Source organism: Neopsephotus bourkii, unplaced genomic scaffold (assembly GCF_033783945.1).
Source record: "Neopsephotus bourkii isolate Nb327-2 ecotype Australia unplaced genomic scaffold, CSIRO-AGI_Nbou_v1 NB_359, whole genome shotgun sequence".
In the NCBI taxonomy this organism is placed as follows: Eukaryota; Metazoa; Chordata; class Aves; order Psittaciformes; family Psittacidae; genus Neopsephotus; species Neopsephotus bourkii.
The window spans coordinates 1,579,430-1,602,870 of record NW_026900865.1 but is presented as its reverse complement, the minus strand read 5'-3'; the positions used below and the strand labels follow the sequence as shown (position 1 = coordinate 1,602,870).

At 44.5% G+C, this 23,441-nt stretch overlaps 1 protein-coding gene across 1 annotated transcript in view; it reads right to left on the bottom strand.

The window, feature by feature from the left end:
- Positions 1 to 23,441, bottom strand: part of PPM1H (protein phosphatase, Mg2+/Mn2+ dependent 1H) — a 136,652-nt gene that overhangs the window by 5,660 nt on the left and 107,551 nt on the right. Inside the window, exons 7-9 of the mRNA XM_061348531.1 lie at positions 12,025 to 12,088; positions 10,220 to 10,327; positions 2,758 to 2,909 (exon numbers count right to left, since the gene is read on the bottom strand). Coding sequence (XP_061204515.1) covers positions 2,758 to 2,909; positions 10,220 to 10,327; positions 12,025 to 12,088 — 324 coding nt within the window. The remainder of the gene's footprint in view (positions 1 to 2,757; positions 2,910 to 10,219; positions 10,328 to 12,024; positions 12,089 to 23,441) is intronic.

The following is a 23,441-nucleotide window of genomic DNA, read 5'->3' as shown; positions in this document are numbered from 1 at the left end:
TGCTGCTGTCAGGGAGTAAGTAGGCTACTGGGTCAGGCAGATCCAGAGTCTGCTTCACAGGTAGGTTCTCCTGAACACCACAGCGTTACCAAACCCAGGGGGCAAGTCTCTTACATTCTGACAAGCTTTCTACATCCCTAGAGATTTCACATTTTCAGCCGATCACCTCACCACAGACTATGTCACTACACCCGTCACAGAACCTGACAGTTTCTGGGATAACATTTCCTTTAAACATAACACTGATAATACAGCAAACAAGATTTTCCTGGCACTGACTAGTGAGAGGAATGAATGCAGCTCCACAGTCTGAGCTGCTATGCTATTGTAAATTCATTAGTTATACCTCATTTGGACCACTGTGAAGTAATTACATAAAACCTCTCACACAGTACTTTAAACCCTTTAAATATTCTTTACAACCAAGCAGCAAGAGCAATTCCACAAAGGTAATTTCCATAAATATCATTGCAAACTATATGAGGGACTGCTCTAATTACCTTCTGCAAGCTGGCATGAGAAATATCTTGGCACCACTATTCGTAAGCCTCTAAATGACCTGGCACAAAGTTACTTAAAAGAACAAATTAAGTTTTAATTCAGATGTCCATTCATAGACCAGTAGGTCAAACACCAATAAATGTGTTTGTTCTAACTCATATTACAGCAGGCCCACCCAGTTCTGGAGTGTGTTATACTCACGCTGGCACAAACAGGGACTAATCCCCCACAATTACATGGGCTAAATCAGAACAAACAAATCTAAATGGAACAACGAAAATCTCTTTTTCCTTTAGCGTCTCTGATTTATATGAGTGTTTTATAATGGATGGAAAATTACTCACCTAACAAGTCAAAAAGATCAAAGAATTCCCATTCCTACTGCAGCAGGTGTGGCGGCTATTACCAGCTTTGGGAAGACCGAAAGCAACAAGACGGACACTAGATACCCAGACAATATACACAGCCAGGAGCAGCGAGGACGGTAGGAAGAACCAGCCTTTCCCAATTACTAGGTAAGAATGGAGGCAGAGCAGGGCAGAGGTATTACATCCTCTCAGGTGCCTTTGCAAGAGGAGACTCAGGGGTGCAGAGATGAGAGCAAAAGCCCCCTGCCACCCTCTGAACAGTGCTAGAGCATAGCCCAGTACATCTACTCCTACCTTAAATTAATGGTACATCTGCATATCACAGTGCTAGATCCCTTGGAAGTGAGGCCCACTAATCCTGCCTGATCCCCTCCCAGAGAGAGGGTAGAGACACTTCCATGTCTTCCTGAAGTAGACACAGCCCTGGCTGTCATTCATACCACCTCTTCTCTTTGCCCATGTCAGGGGGGTTAGAACTAGATGATCTTGAGGTCCTTTCCAACCCTAACTATTCTATGATTCTACAGTGCAGGGATGTAGGGAAGCTAGAGTTTCAGCTTCATACTAATTCATTCTCTTGACAATTGAGAGCTTGCAGCAAAACCTCTTTTGCATTTCAAAGTGTCAGGGCAAGAAAATACTGCTTGTGAGTTACTGTTCTCACTTTAAAACCCAAGTGGTTGTCAGGATGTCCATACCCAGTTATCTTCCTTGTTTGCTGATGGAGAACAGGGCTGAGTCTGTGAAGATGACGACTTAGAAATATGAGAAACACAAAGCATTTTGAGATGGGTTTTCCCAAGTTCTCATGAGTTGCTACATCTAAACAACTGTAGCTTGAGCTCTCACACCATGCTGTGTGTTTTCACTGGGCTGCTGAGATATCACAGAGCTTCTTTCTGAAACTCCATTTCATGCAGGCCAACTGGGGATGCATTAGAGCTCTTTTCCCTACTCTTAACCCAGAGCGAGAGCAGAAGACAACGATGGCCAGGCTTGAATTCAGCAGCGACACACACTTCTCTTCCTGAACAGTCCCTAGGGAAGAATAAAGCTCTTTCCACTTTCACAGTCTTCTCTTTTACAAGTGAGAGACTTCTGATCTCTAGCATAATGCTTTAATTCATGGCGACACTAAACTCAGCAGCAGATAGACTCACTCAAGGCAGACAGTGCTGTAGCCAGTTGTTTGGAAACCTGTTTGTTTGCTTGATGGTATGCTTTAAAGACAGGAACTGATCAAGTAAGAGGAGGTAAAGACAGGGAAATAAAGAGGACGAGGTAGGTCAAAATTGTGAAATGAATCCAACTAAATGAAACAGAGTTGGACTTCCCATCTATCTTGTCACCACACCTGTCCTCAGCTGGTTGCACTGAAGTGGATTTAAATCCTACTGAAGGGGGATTTAAAGGCTGCAGCATGACCAGGAATAAGTGGTCCATGTAGTATTTATACATACACACATATGTATACAGTGTGAGAGAGAGAGATGCCTATGACCTATAATCTTTAGTGTTAAGGGACTATCCAGGGAAGAGTTGAGCAGAAACCTGTAACTGCTGGAGACAGAGATGTGCTGCACAGTTCTTGTAAGACTGCAGCCTTGACAGTTTCCACAGAACCTCGTATAGCAAAGAAAATGGATCCCAAGCCAAGATACTGTGATCCCACAAGTACTCCTTTGAAAGCCGTCAATTCTGAGTTATAACTCAGACCACTCACCCCCCCAAACCTCCACATTTGCTGTAGGGGCTCCGTCCAGCAAATGTCTTTTTGTAAGTGTTGCATGTTTACTGACTGCTATTCATATCATACTTTATACAAAAATACGTTACCAGAAAGCACTCTTCTTGCAGCATAGACAGAAAATCAGAGATGAGCACGAACCTGTGGGGATCGTCAGGGTCACAGTTTGGTAGAAAGTTAGTGACAGCTTCTGCCACTTCTTCATTTAACAGCACATCCCAGAGTCCATCAGTAGCTAGGATCAGAACATCATCTGGCCCATGTTCATACTGCATGAGGTCATAGACTCTCACCTAAAACGAAAAAAACCAAGAGACAACCGTGAAGAAGGAGTCTGTCAGACCTGTTTGTAAAACATGGCTGAGTTTGGTTGTGAGTTACCAGGTTCAGTCTGGGCACTGAAATACCTCTCCCACAGCACTGCTGGGGGCTGTCCCCAGTTTAGACCTTGAGACAGCAACCCCTCCTGCCTTGGCTCCAGTGCTGACCCATCTGGGATGGATGCAAGTGTTCCTAAGCTAGGCTGCAAAGCACCATGCTGCCTGTTGCCAGTGGCACTTGAAGCCTCCCCCACTCAGCAGCCTGGTTTCAGCATGTGAGGCTTTTCCCTATCATTGGCAGGGCTAGTCATATGGAAGCTGAATAATTTATCTGATGAATTTTTGATATTTTCTAATAAAATATTCACAAATAATTGTTTTCACTATTTGTCCAGACCCATTTACCTCTGTCAGATAAATTGCATGTTTGGAAATGCCTGTGTGGCAGACAGCATCGCATTTACTTTTCTAGACCTGAGGCAGCTGCTGCACTCAAGCTTTACGCCCGAGCAAGTGAGCAGTTCCATGAAATGGAGAGAAATTGCTCAGTTATGTGTATCTGTAAGGAGTCTGAATCAGAGGGCTGATTCAAGATCTGCACACAAGCGACCCCCTGGGCTTATTCACACTGTTAAAGTCCCCGCTGGCTTCACCTTATTGGTCTGCAGCCAGTAAGGTGCTGCTGGCATCTCTGTAACTCCCTCACTTTGGCACAGCTTCCACTGTCCTCTTCCTGATGAGGCTGGGGAAAGCCAGGAGTGGAGGGGGCAGACACGGGGATGCTGGGAGGCCGTCAGCTGAGACAGAATAAGAGCAAAGGCCATGGCAAGAGTTCTAAATGAGCACTGAGCCTTTAGTTCAGTGTAAGTTCTCCTCGCAGCACACGCTGTACTCCAGCTGACAAACCGCCTGCAATTCCCAGCTTGCGATGGGGAGCTGTTACAAAGCACTCACCGAGCACTTCAATTACCACAGCAACGACCGCAGTCTGAAAGAAGAAGTGTGACAACCTTGGCAAGGCAGACAGGAGGAAACGATCATCTGTACTGAAGTTTGGAAACGGTGCACCTCGTCACGCACCCTGCTCCAGCCTCGGGCCCCACTAACAGCAGCGGCAGTTGGGAAATTCGTCAGGACAAGCACTTGGCATAAATAGAAAATATGAGCTGTTTTATTCTCCCTCATGGTGCATTTTCCCTTAGGAGCCATGGAGCAGGCAATGCACATAAAATGCTTGGACCTTTTAATGTAATTATGATTTTATGGGACTGCAACCAGTACCAGAGGAAAAAAAAAGGAATCACCTAGACCTGACTGCTAATCCTTACTTGTTCGCCTTTTACTCAAAAGCACAAGAAGGTCATTTGTAAAATGTAACCTTCACTTCATTATCTAAGGTAGCAGATGAATAAGGACTTGGGAGAGGATTAAAGTCAAGGCAAGATACTCTCTTCATTAAAGCGTATCTCCTTATTCAGACTGAGTGGGAATACTGCTACAGAAAACATGCCTATCTGCAGCAGAGCCCCCATCTCAAGCCCACTGCACAGAAACCAGTAGCTGTCAGAGTCCCCATCTCCCAGAATTTAGTTCAGCTTCTAACAGCCCAGGCTTTCAACTTGGAACTCACTGTAGGGGTAAGCTGCCCAACACAGCCATCAATAAGCAGGACATGTTGTGGTCAGATCTCTTGGGTACAGGTAAATATTTGAGAGAGCATTGGGGTTAATGCTCAGGGATGCACTCAGCAGCAAACCCCTAGTAGGGATGACCAAGCTTGGAATGTCAGTGCTAGGAAAAACACATCTACCACAGCTTTCCCACCCAGGCAAAGTACACTTTACATAAGAGCCTTTTTTGCAGCATTGGTGGGGGAGAAGGCAGGAAACCAAGACCACGCATCACTGTTTTGAATCCTCCTGAAATGAACAATCTTGTCTGACTGGGAAATGCTACTTGGGCAGGTAAGAAACTTGTCAAAACTACCTGCAGCCAACCCACACGTCAAAATGCTACAGCAAGACCAAGGACAGATCATTTTACCAAGATCATGTTTAGTTTTTGGGGAAAAGGAAAAAGAAAATGCAACCACTGATTTTATGGATAATCTGGGAACAAGGTAATTATGTCCTAAGAGCAAAAGCTTTGTGAGCATCTCCAGAAAGGGGTGCCATTTGAAGGAACAAAACATCAGAAGAGGTGCAGAGAAGGGCAGTGGGGTGACCAGTAAGCAATGCTAAGCTGGCTCCCAGACTAAGGAAAAGAAAGGGCCAAGGTTGCAGGAGGCAAGTCAGGGATACCTTCAGGTAAGATTCTTGTATACAAGGACCAGTTGGGTATACAACAGAACGTTCACTGAAATGCAGCTTTTTCTGCCTTCCAGTTACCACAGCAGCAACACATTAGGACAGCCACATCCACATAATAACAGCTTTTTTCTTTCTATCTTTACTCAGATGTCTAGAATGCAGTCATAGGTGCCCTCAGTATGTGGCTGATGAGTTAGTTTAGAGCTGCCCAGTCTATTGTTCAGGTTATGCACACAGAGCACCTTGCCCAGGCACAGACACAAGCCAGCTCCTAACCCTTCACTTTTTCTGCTAGCAGCTTTGCTCTAGCTCTTAGTTGGGTCAATGAGGGTCTCTTGCAGTCAGCAACATGTGCCTTCAGCTGGACACGGAGCAGTGTGACAGCAGAGGCACACAGGCTGGGCAGCACCACCAAGGCATGTGTAACAGATGCTGAGACAAGCAAGGCTCACTGAGCATCCACTCCATGCATCCCCACCTTGTGCAATACCCCACAGCATTCTCCACAGATGCTGTACAGAAAAGGCCTCCTTCTATGCCTGTATTTCAGGACACTAAACAACAGGGAGGTTTAAATGACATTCTGTTAGTCACGTAAGTTTGCACAAAGCTGTACACACTGCAAAACAGTATTGCATAGCCCTGCTAGTGCAGATGATGGTTGACCAGACACTGGCTGGCAGTACAGAGGTTTCCTTAACTGGTGCTGCATGCTAGACGGATTTCCTAGCAATTCCACCCTGAATCTACATCCTTCCCCTTATAACTTGCTCCTTCTGCAGCCAGACAGTTCCTTCTGTCAGTCCTGGCAGCGCCCCACAGAACTTGTCACCTCTGCCCGAAATGCTTTGGGCTACTTGTGCTCTCTCCTCTGCCTCTCATACTGTCTCCAAAGCCTGGTCTGCAACTCCCCCCAGCCTACCAGCCCCTTCTGTACTGCCCTGGCCAACTTTCTCACTCTTCAACACCTCTCTGGATCACTGGTGCAGGCCTTAAAGGAACCCAGTTTGGTCACCATGCTTTTACCATCCACTGATGTCTTCATTGGTATAAAGCAGCAGACCTGTTAAGTAAGCTAAACTTGACTTTAGTAACCAGAAAATGTAAAGAAACTGTAAGGAAGAAGCACCAGAACCTCAGTAGCACAGACATCCATAACAATAAGCACTGGGTTACACTGTATTTCATCATGACCGGTACTTACAGATCTCTGCTGATAGCTATGAGCAGATACACACCGCTAGAGCTCATAGTCACACACATCCTTCTGAACACACGTTATGCAGTTTGTCACATAATGCCTCTCTTCAATCCAGATATTTGTTTCTCATATTGCTCACTTCCACGCAGTCAAGAGCACTGAGAAAAACGCTCTGGGCAAGCAACAAACAAACAGGTGGGCTGCTTTTATATTTACATTTCAAACAGATCTACCCACTGGCCAAGCCCTGTGTTTGGATGCTAAAGGGACCACAGAAGCTCTGCGAAGGCGCTGGAGCTTGTTTGCCAGGTTTGTTTTGAAGAGGCAGCCAACGCCAGTCCCTGAGGCTGGAAAACCGTTCACAACAGAGTGACACACGAGCCTGCAGCCACCTGAGGTGCGCTCCTCAGCAGCCGGCCCCGGGGGAATTCGAGCCAAACAACAGCCTGCATTCACTCGCCTGCACTATTGATCAGCTCGGCTACTTCAATAAATTAAGCCCTTTCTTAATTGTATCGTCCCTTTTTATGCGCAGTGTTATCCAGCGCGGCTTCGCTGGCAAACGATGAGATCTTTCAATACCACCCTCCAAGTAATTTATATGTAAATAATAAAAAGCGGGTCCCAACACTGCTCCCTGCAGCACTCACCAATTAATCTCCTTTTAGCTTTTTTACTGCCACCCTTTGTTTCCTGCCCTTTAGCCAATTTCCAGGAGACTGTGCCAACTTTCCACTTAGTCGGCAGCTTCATATCTTTTATATTAATAACCTGTGATGCAGAACAGTTTCTCAAATGTTTTCTGAGAAATCAAAGTGCTCATGCAAGACCATCTACTGCATTTATTATGATTTTTTTTTTTTTAATTCTCTGTTAGACCTAACCCTGAAGGACTTCAAGCCACTAAAGTGTGATGTTTACTTCTTGAAACCACCTTGACTCCCTTTGATCATGCTGTAGTTCTTAGCTATTTGCCTTGCCTGCTCCTTTCGATGGTGTAATTCCTAAAGATTTCTCCAGAAGGCAGATGTGAATCTGAAACCGTCTCCTTTGACGTGTTTGTGGAGTTGTCAGAAAGGTTTTACTAACATAACGGAAGGAGAAAGATTCTCCTTCGTTACCTTCTTATCATTTGTTATGGTGGCTGGCTTAGGGTTCCTCACTGGCAAGGGCCAAATGCTGCTGTCAGAGCCACAAGTCACCCCATCAAATGGCTGAGCTACCCTTCGATAAATTTCAGGATGAAATTCTGCTTTTCAGCTGCAAAAAGGTGGCTCTTGCTGAGCTCGAAAAAGCAGAATTTCCTGCTGAAAGCTTTCAAATGAACTGTTCCATTATGAAAAATAAATATTTAATTCCATGCCAGAGAGCCTCAGCCATGGCTTGCCTGCTTTGTGCTACTCCAGTTCATTACAAACGGCTCAATTCTCTAGAGCTCACCAACCTGCAGAAGTCCTTCAAATCTGGTCTCCTAACAGCTGAGCCACTGAATCCTGATTACATTTGTCAGTCTTGGCTACATGACTTCTCCTCCCGTAGTCTGGCATTCTATCAAAGCATCATTTCACACCCCTCTCAAATCACTTTTATAATGCCTGTTTCTGGATGTAGTCTCAGGGTTGCTTACCCTTCCTTCTGCTAAATTTTGGTGGACATGGCATACCAGAGCTTTGTCACGCTGGAAGTAAATGTTCTGAAAACTCTCCCAGTTGCCCTGAACTTGGGAGAGGACAGCACAGAAAAAGAAGCCAGAGGACTTGGATCCTCCCTCTGTCACGACTCACTGTGCGCCTTAATTTCCTGTGCTTCCCCTTTTCCAGGTCTGGAAACCACACATTGTGCTTCCCTACCTCTATATAAACAATTTGAAATCCAGTGCTGCACAAGGGCCAAATATGACTGCTGCTTGATGCCACTGCCTTTACTTCCAAGTGCCAAGCTTCCCAGATGGCAGCACAAAGACTTTCTTTATGTCGGTTTCTGTGCAAGGTGCACTGTCTAGGGACAGAACAAGTCAGGGAAAAGCATAAGGAGATGAAGCATTGGGGTTCTCTTTGGGAGGAGAAGGAATAGGTGGTTAGGAGAAGGAGGTGCAATGGAAAGCAAGTTGGAGCATACGTTGCTTCCTAATAAAATGCAGGGCTTTTTTTTGCCAGTATCTCTAAATTGAGGTGGCTGGTGCTCTGCCTTTCCTCCTCCTGCCCTTGTATGTTTCTGCTGAATTTAGCTGTGAAGGGAACGTGGAAACAAAGCCAATTTTGCTTCCCTTTTGCAAAGCAGTTAAGAGATCCTGAAACGTGGATAGCATATGAACTGGATGTCATATTCCAGAATTTGAACACGTACAAACACATTCCATACAAATCAGAAAAGCCCATGAGAAGTTTTGGTTTATACACACAGACAAATACTGCAGCAGCAATTGGCAGAGATGATACTGCTGAGATACTGTGCTGCAGCCATTACATACCCAGAAACACTGGGTCTCAGCATGCCAGAAAGAAAAATAAATAGGTAGAATTGCATCATTTTGCTGGCACTAAACAAATCCATCAACACTGATGAGGGCAGAGCTGCTGCTTGCCTGGCTGCAGAGAACAGAAGCAGGTCTCAAATGAGGGATACCACACATTCAAAGGGGAAGAGGGAAGGTAATGCATTGACAGCAGAGAAACATGACGAAGGAGCTGTCAGTAGATCTCCCACTTTTCTTCAGGGCCAGAATCTTCCTAGCAGTATGTTATCATTTGTGTATTTTCATTCTCTCGCACTTCTATAGCAAGCAATAAATTCCAGGTCAAATACCGGGTATGGATAAAACTCCAGCAAGCCAGTTGACAGCGGATAGCTCTCAGCATTTGCGACATGGAAGCAAAGCCTCCTCCTTTTTGTGCTGTCATCAGATGGTTTGCCCTTGCTTAATATTTTATGAAAAATATGTGTCATCTATTCCTTGACGTAGGGACAGGAATGCAGTTAGAGAGGGGAAAAAAAAAGCGAGGTTTGCAAGTTTCTTGTTAACAAATACATTCAAATCCCTTTGGAAGGCTTGATATCCTTCACTGCAAGGTCTCCGGTGGTCAAACACTGGAATTGTTTGTGGCAAGGCAAGTAAAAATGATGGAGGCATTTAAAACTACACCTAACACAAATACTGCATAATCCCCTCATTATGCCGTCATTTGGGAATGCGCACTGCTATTTCTGTCATTATTTGGTGTTTGCATAAAACCACCATAAAGAACTAAAAACTGAAGGTGAAGGGGCAGACAAATGGAAGCAGTAAGCCCTCTTTCAATTACTCTTGGCATTTTCCTGCTCAAGAGTTGTTCTGGTATCCTATGTGTAATGCAGGATACTACACTACTGTGGAAGACATCCAGTGTTCCTTGATGGAGAACACAGATTTACATAAGCTTGTGCAAAAACAGCATGATCCAGGCCTCAAGGGGAGCTGGAGCACATGAAGGTGGGGAGAAATGGGTGTCTGTCACGCTGAGTTGCAAGGCTATGGGATAACCCTAGACCAGGCAGTGAGAAGGCATCAGTGCTCTGCCAGGGATGTGGAGCAACAAGAGCCAGGACACACAGCTGTGGAGCTTACAATGTTCTTACTGTGTGGATGTTACTAACATGTTCCACCTTGGGGAAGGGCAGCATGTTACCTGGATTGGACCACAATTAGAATGGTCAATTTGGGAAGAAGAAATAAGCGTATTAAGTATATTTGTTTCTCTCTCACAAATCAGATAGTTGAACCTTGGCTGTTTTACCTCAGGAGATGAGGACAAGAAAGGTTTGATATATATATTGGAGTCATGGACTTTGAGGTCATGGTCTCCCAGTCCTCGTGTCACTCCAATTGTTGCCATAACCCGAGCCTGGAAATAAAGAAAAGCAATGGGATTAAATCTTGTTACATGCATCAATATCTAGTCTACCACTAAGGAAAGAAATAACATTCCTACTCCGTAACTGCTACAGTGAATTCCCTTTCCTCTTCCAGAAACTCTAGATTTAACACAGCTAATGTTCATGCTCATGTTCATGCTCATGTCACCTCCACCTCCCTTATTATTCAAAGTTCTGTATTCATCCACATCCCAGTCTGTGTACACCCATCTTAGACTGGGACTATGGAAACCTATCCCAGACGCCTCACTATCCCACTCCAGTCTACGAGAACATTCCTTCAGCAAATTATAATGTTAGTAAACAGGTTTTATAAAAAGGATGAGGAGCCTAATTACTCACTTAAGAAACATGTGGCCTCTTCCTACTGTCATACTGCTGCATATTCCCTCCACCAAGGAAAAGTGCCAAAGGCCACCTTAAATTCCTAAACAAACAGGTGACAATGGCACTGATCACAGTGCTCTACTCTGTGGAGAGCCAGTCTAGGGTAGGTCTGCTTTTACCTTAGGTCTACCACTTCCTTCCCCACGCACCTTCCTCTACGACATAAGCTGTCTCCCAAGAGATGCTGGGCTCTTCTTCATTAACACTTCTCCAAAGACTGAGCAGGCAGGCAGCCTCATGGGGAACCTCACTCTATGCTCTGTGTGTATCGCTTCCCGCAAATTCTAGTTTAGCTGCAGCAGCTTCTGAACAAGAGAGCTCAAAGCATCAATAACAGCAAGCAACTGACTCAAAATTATTTTGCCTCGCTAACCCCTGGCTCCATAAAGCAATAAGAAAGTAAATTAAAAAGATGTGCATGAAACATTTTGCAAATAATTATAAACCTAAGCAAATCCAGAGATAAGCTGCAGGTCTGAACCTTCAAAACTTGGACTAATTTTGAAGAGTGTGTATTTTTGCATTGAGATAAGAACCCAATGCAGCAGGGGAGCACTATTTAGAAACACAGCGAGCATACCAATATCGGCAAGCTGACACCGCTGCGTCCTTGTATTGATCCTATTGCTGCATCCAGCTAAGCTTGCTGGGATCAGCACTAATGATCTCACTGTTCTTAATCACAGAGCTGTAACAAAGTACACCCAAACAGAATGGTTCGTTTCTCCCTTTCAAGAAAAGCTATCAGCATTCACACATGAGAAACATTCAACACTGAGTTCATGTACACCAGCTGAAGAAGATATGGTTAAGGGGTGTTATACTTTCCAAATCCTGCCCTCATCCCTTCCCTTCCTAAATTAGTTTTGCATCTCAGAGCACTACTACATACCCTTCTGCTTTGTTTTCAGTAATGTGAGGTATTTTGCTATCTTCATCCTTACTAGTTATATTTTACAATGAAACCAGGAGCATTTTAAGTAAATTATTTAAGACTGTCTCATTGCAGCCTACTTACAATGAAAGAAAAACAAAAGCAAACTGAACAGCAAATGACTATGTTTGCTATAAAAATGCTTTTTAGTATGTTGAGCTCTCCTTGCCACCCCCCCAAACACAAGACTGATTTATGACAGAACCAAGATATTCTTTCAAGCTGTCAAAACGATAAAATAAAGAGATACTGAGTGGAAAACACTGTACTGCCACAGGCTAAACGGAGTGGTAAACAGCACAGAATTCCTTCTTCCTTTGGTGTGAGGAAAGCAAATGTGCCCACCTTCTTGCCTTCTCCATATATAAGGGGAAACTTCAAGTCATCTTCCTCAATGGTTTTGTATGCCCTGTGGGGGGGAGGACAAACAAAATTTATAACGCTTGCACTCAATTAGTCACCCAGTGCCCTGAAACAAGCGGCTGTGATTTAACAGAAAAATAAAAATCATTATTTTTCCTAGGGACTCTGCTGTCTTTAAACCAGAATGGAAATTTATTTTTCTGTGGAAAGATTTTCCCTAAAGAATTATCCATTTCACTAAAAGAAAAAACGAACACGAGGAAATATCTAACATGTCAATCTTGCTTGCAAGGAAAAAGAGGTGGACTTGAAAAACATCTCAATCGGGTAAGATACCGTTGGCTATGGCAGCAGCTCTACTGTAATACAGTGTCAGGAAAAAAGCCCCAAACCAACCAACCAACCACCCAGAAAAACCCCAAACACAATGACCAGATTCACACTGTTAACGTGGAACAGTGAGCAATGAGGCAGCGTGGACCCAGTCAAAGTGTGAAACAGCTCTCCAATCCTTTTCTCACCTTTCAGGATTGCTTAAACCAAGACAAGCCTCATGTGCCAGAGAGTCTTAGGACATTTAGCGCTCATCTGACCTTGACTGCAACAGTCAAGGTTGTCAGAGATTTCAGGTTTCGCAGCAGATTTTCCATGGCCAAGAGACAAGAGAAATAAATGCTCATACTCTGCTTCTGTTTACTGCATGCCTGTGTATTCTATCTATTACACATCCAGCTGTTGACACTGATGAGGTGAGAAGGTGAGCATTTTTGCCAGTGAGAGGAAATAAATAAATAAAACAGATGGCTGTAGGGTCCTGTGGTTTATACAACATATGCTTGAGCCAAGGTGCTGGGGAGCCTCTTTGGTTAAACTGCGTCACACAGGAGGGACATGCTTCCTCTTCATACCACAAAATTGTCCCTCCCAGTCTTTCCCTGCATGCAGTCTGGCCCACCCCTGCCCAAAGCCCTTGATGTGATACCAAGATCGTCCCCTGAGTGCATGAATCAGTGCATCCCTCTGAAGTGGAAGGATGAGCAGGAGGAGGCAAGGCTCTGTTGCAGGTTGCCTGCCAGCCACCGCCAACCCTTGCTGCAGTGCAATGCTCCAGCTGGGCTGGCTGTCTGAGCTCTGGGGAGTCACATTTGATCAGGTTTAAGCAATATTAAGGCTGTGACACAAACCAGCAGGAAATTAAAAATTAAGGGTGAAATCCTATATTGTAATTGAACTGCCCACTGCTTCACCAAAATATGGCACAGGCCTGGGATCAATAAATGGTGCTGTATTACACAGCTATACATGCTGCATCGCCCAGGCAAGCCTCAGACTTCCAAGAGAGTGGAATAGACATTTAAGCTTCACATTTACATTTCCCAGTAATCACTGGTAGTGCTGATATTAGGATTGGAGGGGAGGGGAAGAGAAAATAAAAAGGAAAAGCAACGAAAATACATAGTAAAAAACAGTAGTGGAGGACTCTGCTCCTGTACTGCAAAACATTACTACATGTGAAATCCCAAAACGGAACGAGGTGAGCTTTGCTAAACACAGTGGGTGACTCATGGGAGACCACGTGGGCAAGAGTATCTTGGGGCTTGGGCATCTCTGTAAGAGACAATACAGTGAAAGCATCTGAATGGCATTTTGTACTGCGGAGGACAAATGGATTAGCTCTTAAACAAAACAAAAAGGCATAAATCACTACAAGTAGCCAGCATGATAATACTTCCCTGATGTTTAAATCCTGAAATAGCATTTTGTTGAGAAGGATGAGTCAGTCATGGACTTAGCTCTTGTTCCTTCCTTTATTTCCAACAGGGAATAGTTAACATCGCTGCCTCAATCACCAACTTTGATATCCTGGTTTGAATGTGGAGGAAGAATTTTACCATTCTCAATTGACTGCTCATGGACATGTCCCAGAGCTTCCAGCTGGAGCTACAGTGCTGGGATCCGAGGCAAAATGTCCTCGAGGGTGAGCCCAAACTCTCCTATTCCTTGTATAAAGCCAGTTGTGCTCTGGCACCGAGAAAAAGAGTATCAGCTCCGTCTAGGTGGGGCATCAGTCGAATGACTATTCAAACCATAAGCCTGACTACCCAACCATTCCTACTGGATTTTCAAGTTATAACATTTGTTGCAAACACCAGACAAGACTAAATTGATGGGACTTATTTGCAACCTCCTTTTTAAAGGAAAACCACAAACTATGTTACCTGCAAGCTAACTACAAATACCCAAGACCAAATCCCTCACTTTACACTGCCCTGGTAAGAGTCAAAAATGGGCTCTTCCCCCTCTCCCCTCCTTCCTTATATTCTGCATAGCACCTCACACTGTGCTCTAGGAAGAAGATAAAAAAGGTAGAAAAAAAAAGGGTGAAAAAGGCATCAATTAGGCTGGTGTCCTTCAAAAGAATGGTCCCCATTGCCAAGTCCAGCATCTTTATCCATAAGGACCAGTGTCTCTAGGGCCTTGAACTGTGACACAATGGTGTAAGGATGCTGGAAGAGGCTGTGTTGCAAGGGCTGAAGCTAACTTGTTTCATCAGCAGATTAGGAAGGGCAGCTGGCTAGCCCATGACCTCCTGAAGCTATCCAACTGAGTGAGGGAGGCCCAGAGGGCTACTGTGATTTGTTTATGTTTACTCACAGCAAATCATCTCTTGGGCTCAGAACCTGGGTGTCAAGACTCATCTCAAGCACGCTTATTCTTGTTGATGTTGCTATTGCCTGAAAAACTACCAGCACTTCAAAAACAATGCACTGAACTGCAACCACAGCAGTGGAGCTGGCACAAGCACTCTGAAAAGCAACCTGAGACTCTCTAGAAAGGTACCTATGTCCTGCAGTACTAGCAAAACAGAATTAATAATATATGAGCATGTGGTTTGCTGCAAGAGAAGGATGAAGGACAGCTTTTCAGCTAGCAGCTCTGCAACTGCACTGGGGAGAAGGAAGGAAGGAAGCTATGAAGTTCGTTTTGATTTACGCCCTGTGAAACCTCCTGTACTTCATACGTGTGTTTATTTCACACAGGCTACAACCTTCTGGACTGTTTCACTTGATTTTCTGTAATAAAATCACATTTATATCTTCGTGTGCTGTTTAGAGTGCGCTGTATATAAAGATATAGTACAGCAGTAGGTATATCAAACGCAGACATACAGAAAACCTGAGGGGGTTGTTTGGCTTTTCTAGTGCCAGCATGGCCTTAGTCAGCCATCTACATAATTCAGCCTAGCTCGCTGTTATAAAACACACAAACACAGGGTTGCAACCCTCCACCCTCCCCATCTTCATCTCAGGAGGTCTCAGTGGCCACCATGCCGTGACAAGACAGGTTATAAAGAAAAGGCTATGCTATTGCTTGCTCGTCTGAATGAGCCTAAATGCTGTCAAGTGCTTCTGCCACGTAAACTTCTATTTTTCCAAATGGAAAATCAAGGGGGGCTGAGGGAGGAGTAGTAAAGGCAAGCTTGTGCCCAGCTAGATCTAGCCGCATTTTCTTTTTTTTTCAGTTAACTTCATTTCTTCTTTTCATTTCAAAAGAATTATGAAATGCTACTGCTGTCCAAAAACACTGAACTAGGGCTTGACATATGTACCACCCACAACGTTACATTTGGACTCAGGATCAACATTTTGGAAAACAGGGCCAAATCGCACCGGGAGCCAAAAGAGATGTCAGAATGAAAGAACTAGGACTGACATGATGTTACTCATATGCTAACTGGAATCTGCTCTAAATACACGGTGAATAAAATCACCAGCAGCTGCTAAACACACAAGACAATCTATGGAATAAGTTTCCTACAGCGCTGAGGTTATTAGGAGTGCTTTAGGCACTCTTGAAAGAAAAGACTATCAAAGTTACCTGCATATTGCTGGGTCAGAACTTGAAAAACTGGTCAGCTCCCAAATACAGATTTCAGAGCCAAAAGCCTAGATAATTTCTTACATGTGTTATGCATTCTCCTGCCATATAATTTGTTCTTAAAATTGGCCTTATGAAAGCACGTACAAATTCACGTAAGAGTAGAAGTTGCTCGTGACCAAAACCAAAATCCACATAGTGTTTTCTTTTACAGCAAACTGTGTAAGGTTACTGGCCCTGACAAGTACTGTGTTGGCATCCCCAGGCACAACAGATGGTGGCAAAACCACAATCTACCCTGACCTGGAAGGCTCAGTTCTGTGCATGACAGGGGAATCCAGCCTCTGTGCTCTGCTTTTCCATAGCACTTGGCTTTAGAAAGTTTGTCCATATTTCACATCTCTGCTAGAGACACCTGAGAATTAAACCTAAGGAAGGAAAAAAAAAAATGGTCAAAGGGCTTTAACTTTAAGCATACAATAAACCCACTTGTGGCAAGCAAGCAAGCAAGCAAAAGCTTCAGAAATGCACTAGTTTGTACTGAGGATAAGGATGAAGGCTCTCCTTTGAGAAAGGGTTGTGGATTTGTCTTATTTCTAGCACTGCTTTGGTAATCTGTAAAAAAACCCAAACTCAGTCAGAACCATCCCCCCATCTGTCCCTCCTCTCTCCCCCTCCACTAAAACCTCACAACAAAACTTACCCAGCTAGCCAACCAACCTCCCTTCCCCCAGCCTCAACTTTCCTCGGCCATTCCAATAGGAAATCAGATTTTAATCTTTGAGCAACACAAAACTTGAAACGGTTTGGGGTTCCTTTTTCCCCTCCCACACGAGGAATCAGTGGATTGGAGCTCACCCTTTGGAAAACAGAGCTTAAATCACCAATCCAAAAGGAATTGTTTATGTGTACTGTCTATTGAACTACAGGCAGCAAACCAGTATACATGTGTGCTTAGTACCAAGAAGAGATGGGTAGTGCAAGTTAGGCACAGAGCCACTGAAAATGGTGCGATTTACCTCTCGATAAGCCATAACCTTTTAAAAATGTCCTTACACATATGTGCTTCTGCAGAATCAGGATCTCTAAATCCAGGCAGTGCTACCTGATACCAAGCACCCTCTAGGCAGGTTAGCTTTAATGTTCCAGTGCCTCAGTAGCTTTCCCTTGCTTCTCATCTGACATACAGTTTAATGAGGAAAACTATGATAAACAAAGATAATAAAAGTACATAAGATATAGCAATGTTTGTTAAGAGAAAACATGGTGGCAAATGCAAATCACTTATAGATGTGCACATATGCACAAACCAGTTTTTAGGGAAAGATCTACTCTAAACCAAAATACTGTCACAGGTCCAGGTAAAGAAGAAAACATACAAGTTTTAAAATACATGTTTTTCACAGAAAATTCAGAAACTCCTTCTTGTGAACCTGAAACTGTACAATGTGTCACTCTGCAAATCCCAGTTCTGCCTACTTGTCTATGGATGACAAAAAATAAAGTATCTCAGCATGACCTGTACACACATACCATCTCTGGCTTGGTCAAATCAGACTGTTACGTGAGCTCTGGATCTCCAGGGAGCCTCCACTGTCATATATAGCCCTAACATGGAGTCTGGACTTTGGAGAGGCTGTATCCCCCCACCACCACCAAGTACTCCTGTGGAAGTAATTCCTAAGCAAAACAAACTCTATTCATCTTGGCCAGCCCACTTAAGAGATTCAAGCACCAGCATCTTTTCTCAGGCACTTTCTGGACGGTGGCTGATCTTTTATTTCATTCACCTCCGATAGAGCATTAAAAGAAAGTGGGGGAGGAAAAGTCGGTGGAGGGGGTGGCTAAGGATCTAGATAGGTCCTTGCCCCCAAAAAGGACAAAAAACATAACTGGGGCTATTTACAAGCACTCTCTCCTGCTGGTTTTTTTGCTCAGGAAGGTTGGAGGGACAGAGCAAGTGTACCGTGAGCACTTTCATTCACTGCTGGTGACCACTTGAGCTTCCACTACTGAGTGACAGAAAGCATGTACAGATACTGCAGCTACACATCAAGTGGGTCAGTGAATTTGTTGTCCTGAGTGCTTCTTAAAATTTACTTCATGTCTTCTAAAAGACAAACAGGAAAGTTTGTCAGTGTTTTCTCTGGAGACAGAGGGATAAGGGAAGTAGGCTGTTATAACCCTATGGGCTTAATGCACTGCAATGGACAGAAAAACCGTTTGTAAATTCACATTTTGATGTGCTGCTTGTTGGAAGGATGTGGTGAGGCAGATGGGAGAGTGTTAACCTCGTAGAGCCTCCTCCACACTTGCTAGCTGGGACCTTCCGAAAGGAAAGGAGATTGCTGTTAAGAAGGAATCAGGAAGCAAATTCTTCTGGGAAAGATCACTGTAGCACAGGATGGGGCAGGCAGTGAGACAGAGCAAGCAGAGACCTTGCTATACCACAGCAGTGCTGAAAGCTCCTCTGCGAAGCAAGGGGACTCCTCTCAGCAAGGAGCAGAGGTGTAGGTCAGTTCTGGGTGGCAACAGAAAGAAAGATGAAAGAAAGATGATTTCCTAGTGACCCAGATGAGGTTATGTCAAATTTGTGCAGCTGGGGAAGCCTGAGAAAACAGGAGCAGGGGAAGAGACTTGACCTTACCAGGAGGAAGAGGTGGTTTTACTTGGGTTTTCAGATTGAAGATAACTTCATTTCAGTTCAGTTTCTTTCTAATAAAACAGACTGGGAGCCTTTTGTTTGTCCCTGATATGCAGCACCTGATCTAGTGGCAAGGCAAAGACCAAGCAGAAATGCACAGCTGTGCAGGGACACGCCTTAGATGCACTGCCACCAGAAGGAGATGCTGCTGTAGGATGTGACTCAGACCAACCTCATTCTTGTCACGCTTGCTTGGCCCTGAAGAGCTTTATCCTAGACCAGCTCTCTCTTCTGTTGCAGCACTATTACTTTTCTTGTTTCTGCTTTCTCCTGCCCTGAAGACACTGGCTCAGCTCTTGCAGCATGTGTGCACTTGGGGAAAAGAGCCATTTGTCACTGTCAGGAGACGTGCTGTACACAGCAGGTCAGCTCTCACCTCCTGCTGCTCCTGCAGCGAGGGCTGCAAATCTTGAGAAGATGCATAACATGCACATTGCAAACAGCCATTCATCATTGCTGAGCTGTGCCCCAGACACCCAGGCACAACCCAGCAAGCTGCTCTGCTTGCTTGCTTGCACTGAAGAGGCACGTCCCGTCCTGCTCCTGGCTCCCTTGCGATGAGAGACAGGAGCAAAGACACAAAGCAAGAGGCCATAGATTACAGTTTCTGCTGCAAAAACGATACCCTATCTCTCTCTTCTCCAGAAAGGCCCAGTGCTGCAAAGGTGGCCCATAATCATTAAATTATGAAAATGTAAGTTGCTGGGAGGAAATTAATATCAGGCATGACTGGGGAAAAGGCTGCTTTCTTGTGAAGTAATTATGAAATTAAAATTTGATCTCTCCCTGGCGATCGTACAAAGGGTACGGCTGAGGTCTCGAACACAACAATACAGCCAGGATTTCAACAGAGGAAGCACAGAAGGTTGCACTAGACAAAAACGCTCAATTAAAAGGGGAGGGGGGAGAAAGGATGACTTTTTGTAAATTACATGAATTTGGCTAAAAGGCGCAATCAAGCAGGTTACGGCACAGGGTTTGCAGACTTCCAATTACTTTTTACAAGTTGGAATCAAGCTGTTAGGAAATGCAGCTTATCTGAATAAGACTAATAATGCTAAGCTAATTAGACCCACAGGCATTTGCCAGCAGATAAATTCAGGCCGAAAAGAGGGACACTGTCACTTTAAATACTGCCTTGGGATCAGTGGAAAAGCTAATGAGGAGTGTCAGTTGGGGCTGTTTTATTAGGTGGTTCTCCAGAGAATATAGCCCGAGGTTTCTGTAGCAGGGCTCCTGTGCTTGATTCAATAAATCAATTTATATTAAAGGGGGGCACAGTGCGGGCGCCTGGTCCATAAAGCATTTCTGTGGCATTTCTCAATCTGCTCAGGCACTCCTCGGGCAGGCTACCTGAACACGCTGTCAAAGGACATCGAGCCCAGCAATAAAGAATAAGATAGTGGCTGCGTTAGCAATATTTGCTCAAATCAGCTCGTGCATTACCAAGCAAAACATGTACGTTGGCTCTCACCGGGGCATTCTGGATCCCCAGTAAGTGATTAATGAGAGCCTGGGTTTTGTGAGCTGGAGTCTGAACCGCAGACGGCAAGGCGGGCTGCACAATGAAAGCAAAAGGCATCCATCCCAAACAAAATAAAACGGCTTGAAAAGTGAAGTTGCTTTTTTAATCAGATGCTTAGGGGCTGAAAGACATTCCCTCTTGGAAAGAAAAGGGTGAGCATAGAGCAGGCTGGCAGCTTTCCAGGCAGTGGACAATATTGACTCTAGAATAAAATGGGTTTTGCTTAGCGCTCGCCCCAGGACACCAGCCTCCCTGCTTTGGAATAAATCATGCAGGCAGGCGATTCCCTGGCACTGGCTGACCCTCGGGTGCTGACCGTGTGCCACAGTACCCCCTTGCCCCATGGACATAGGGCTGGTGAGGGCTCCACTGCTGCTGTGCATGCAGTGTGATCAGAGGCAGCACCGAATGCCCCCACTGGCTAACCCATGATATGCAGTGGGTATTACACCAGCTCAGGTATGTCTTTACAGGATGCAGCTCAACTCTGTGTACTCCTGGAAAGCAAAGGAAGGCACTAGCAATCAGGTAAAAAAATGGGCTTGTTATCTAGGACTCTTTTGCTACCCTAAAACTAAGTAAAAAAGCTAAAGCTGTGATCTGGAAACAAGCCTTCAAAGAACTCTACTTCAACACAAGCAGCAGGAAGGCCGCTGTTCACATTCCAAAGAGGAGCAAAGAAATTAACTCTGAAACCATCAAAGCTGATACCAGTTGGCAGTCTCTTCTGGATGACTTTGGTTAAGTGCAGCACCGTGTGGCTCCTGCAGCCCCACGGGAGGCTGACAGGAGAAACCTGGGAAGGAGCCTTTGTGCCAGTGAGAGCCACAGCAAACTGGGTTTTGGGAAGATGTCTATGATACAGTCAGAGCAAAGAACTCCACAATTGTTCATGCTGGATATACCCCTGAGTAAAGAAAACCTGACCAACCATGCCTTAACTTTCAAATAAAAGGCAGAGACAAAGAGTACTAATTCTGTGCAGTACTTTAAAGGAGCAGTAACCATCAGGCCTGCATTTCTCCTCCATATATTTCTACTTGCAGGTGACCTTCACCCCTTTTTAGCACTGGCAGCACTTTGTTTACATGGCCACTGAGTCTTCCCTGATGCTTCTGTTGCCAGGACCTGTCAAAGCCACCAGAAATACCCTCTTCCTGGTACAAGTTTAACCTCTGCAAGCCATGGGCCTGAAAACCCCAGACCAGAGACCCAGCTGTGAAAGGCTGTCAGTAACACGGATGTCTGCCAGCAAATTACGGCTCGAGACAGCTCGGAGGCTTGTTCAGCAGGAGACACAGCTCTTAAGATGCCTTGCCAGCTACAGTGTGCATTCTGCAATGGTTGCTCAACCACAATGCATGTGGGGCGAGGGGACGTGAGGGGCAGCTCGCAGTGAGCTCCCACCTAAATGGGGTTTATTTTAGATATGTTTAATACAGTGGATTTCTCATCCCAACTGCCACTGCAGAGAAACCTGAAAGGGTAGGAGAGCCAGAGGGAGAAGGGAACGGCTGCTCTCAGAGCAGTTACAGGCAGCCTGGACCAGTGATGTGGTACACATTGCTGGATCAGTGGTTGTCCTAATGCTGTGGGGAAACTTGGCAGCCCTGCTACCACTGTGGGCTGTTGAGACAAAGCCAGTGTGGAAACTTCACATGAGGGGGAAAAAAAAAAAAAAAGGAAGAAAGAAAAGGGGAAAAAAAAAAAAAGAAGGGAAAAAAAAAAAAAGGCCAAATGCATTATGACAAACCCAAAGACAATAACCTTTTGTAATCCAAACAATCTGGGCAAGCCAAGCCATTGTTGAGTCTCTGAAAAGCTCCAGAGCACAGGAGAAGGGAAAAATGAAGGAAAAAAAATTAGCCACACAGCTTCTAACAGAAAACACAGAAAGTGTCCTGAATTTTAAACGAAACCAGTTCATTTTCCTGACGAAACATCACAGCAGAGAGTTTACACCCTCTCACTAAAGGATTCAGTAATTAAGTGTCAGAGTGGCCGTTTCTTCCTAACATCGCCCGCACCTCTCTACATGTACATGCAAATGTCAACACATGGTGAAGTCACTGGCCAAAAAAAGGTTCAGACAATTGGTCTTCTGAATTGTAAGTGATAAAAGTTTGGCCGTGTTTTGGCGTACCAAGCTCTGGCTGGCCAAAGCTCCATCTGATGTTTTCTAGACAAGGAATATATATGCTAATTTATTCTCCATGATAGATATTGTCCTTAACAACAAATGCAGAACAGACATGTCCTTGGCCGCTGTGTCCTCATGCATCACTTAAATCTAGGAATTAGAAAGGGAAGAAAGCAGAAGCAAAACCCTTGAAGTGTAAAACAACCACCGTGAAACACCAGTCACCTCAAACCATCACCTCTGAAGGCCCACCAAACTGGAAATCAAACGTCTTGTCCACAGTCTCAAACATAAAAATTGACCTAGACTTTTGGATAAATTGAAGCAGATTGCCTCTCCTCTGCTTAGGAGATCACTGCACACAATTTGATGGAAAACAAGACACCCTTGGGCAAACACCCTGCAAAAAGAAATGGATCCTTATTTAGAAGGCCTCTGATTTAGATAAATTCATGGTGATAGAGCAAAATTCCCTCACCATTTCATTGTCCTGAGGCAAGCAAACAAAGAGGTAACTGATGCGCTAGCTGTGGGATATGGAACAGCTAAAAGATTTCAATTCTTTTATTAAGAACTAAAACGTAGCTCCCATTTTCTACTTCCAAACAGAAGTCAAATGGAACAGCAGGGAGAGGTAGCCTCATCACAGTCTCCACATGCTTTTGCTTGGCACAGGCCACCTCTTTCTGGGACAACACTGAGGTGAATTCAGACTTGAATTTTCAAGTCACAGTTTAAGTATTTATTCTGCAATAACTGCTTAGAGCGAGGCATATTTGTATTATACTGGTGCAATTGCTGCACTGACTATATCAGAATCAGGAACTGGATCAACACGTATCCTACACTTCAGAAAATGCAGACAAATCAACAGGAAAATCAACTCTCTTCTCCCCCCTGCCGTATGCTAGAGCTAAGAGTTCATGCACCAGTACGGAAAAACAATAACACTGAACCCAATCTGCAATCCAGTTTGGCTTACCCAAGCTCTTACTAATTATTCTACATTTAAAATTTGCATTCCTTCTTATTTATCTTTCCTCTAATGCCAAACACTATTAGCTATGCAATAACCATTCTGAGTAAGGTGAAGTGCTATGCACAGGACCATAAATGAGGTACAAATTGACACACAGAATTACCTATTAGTT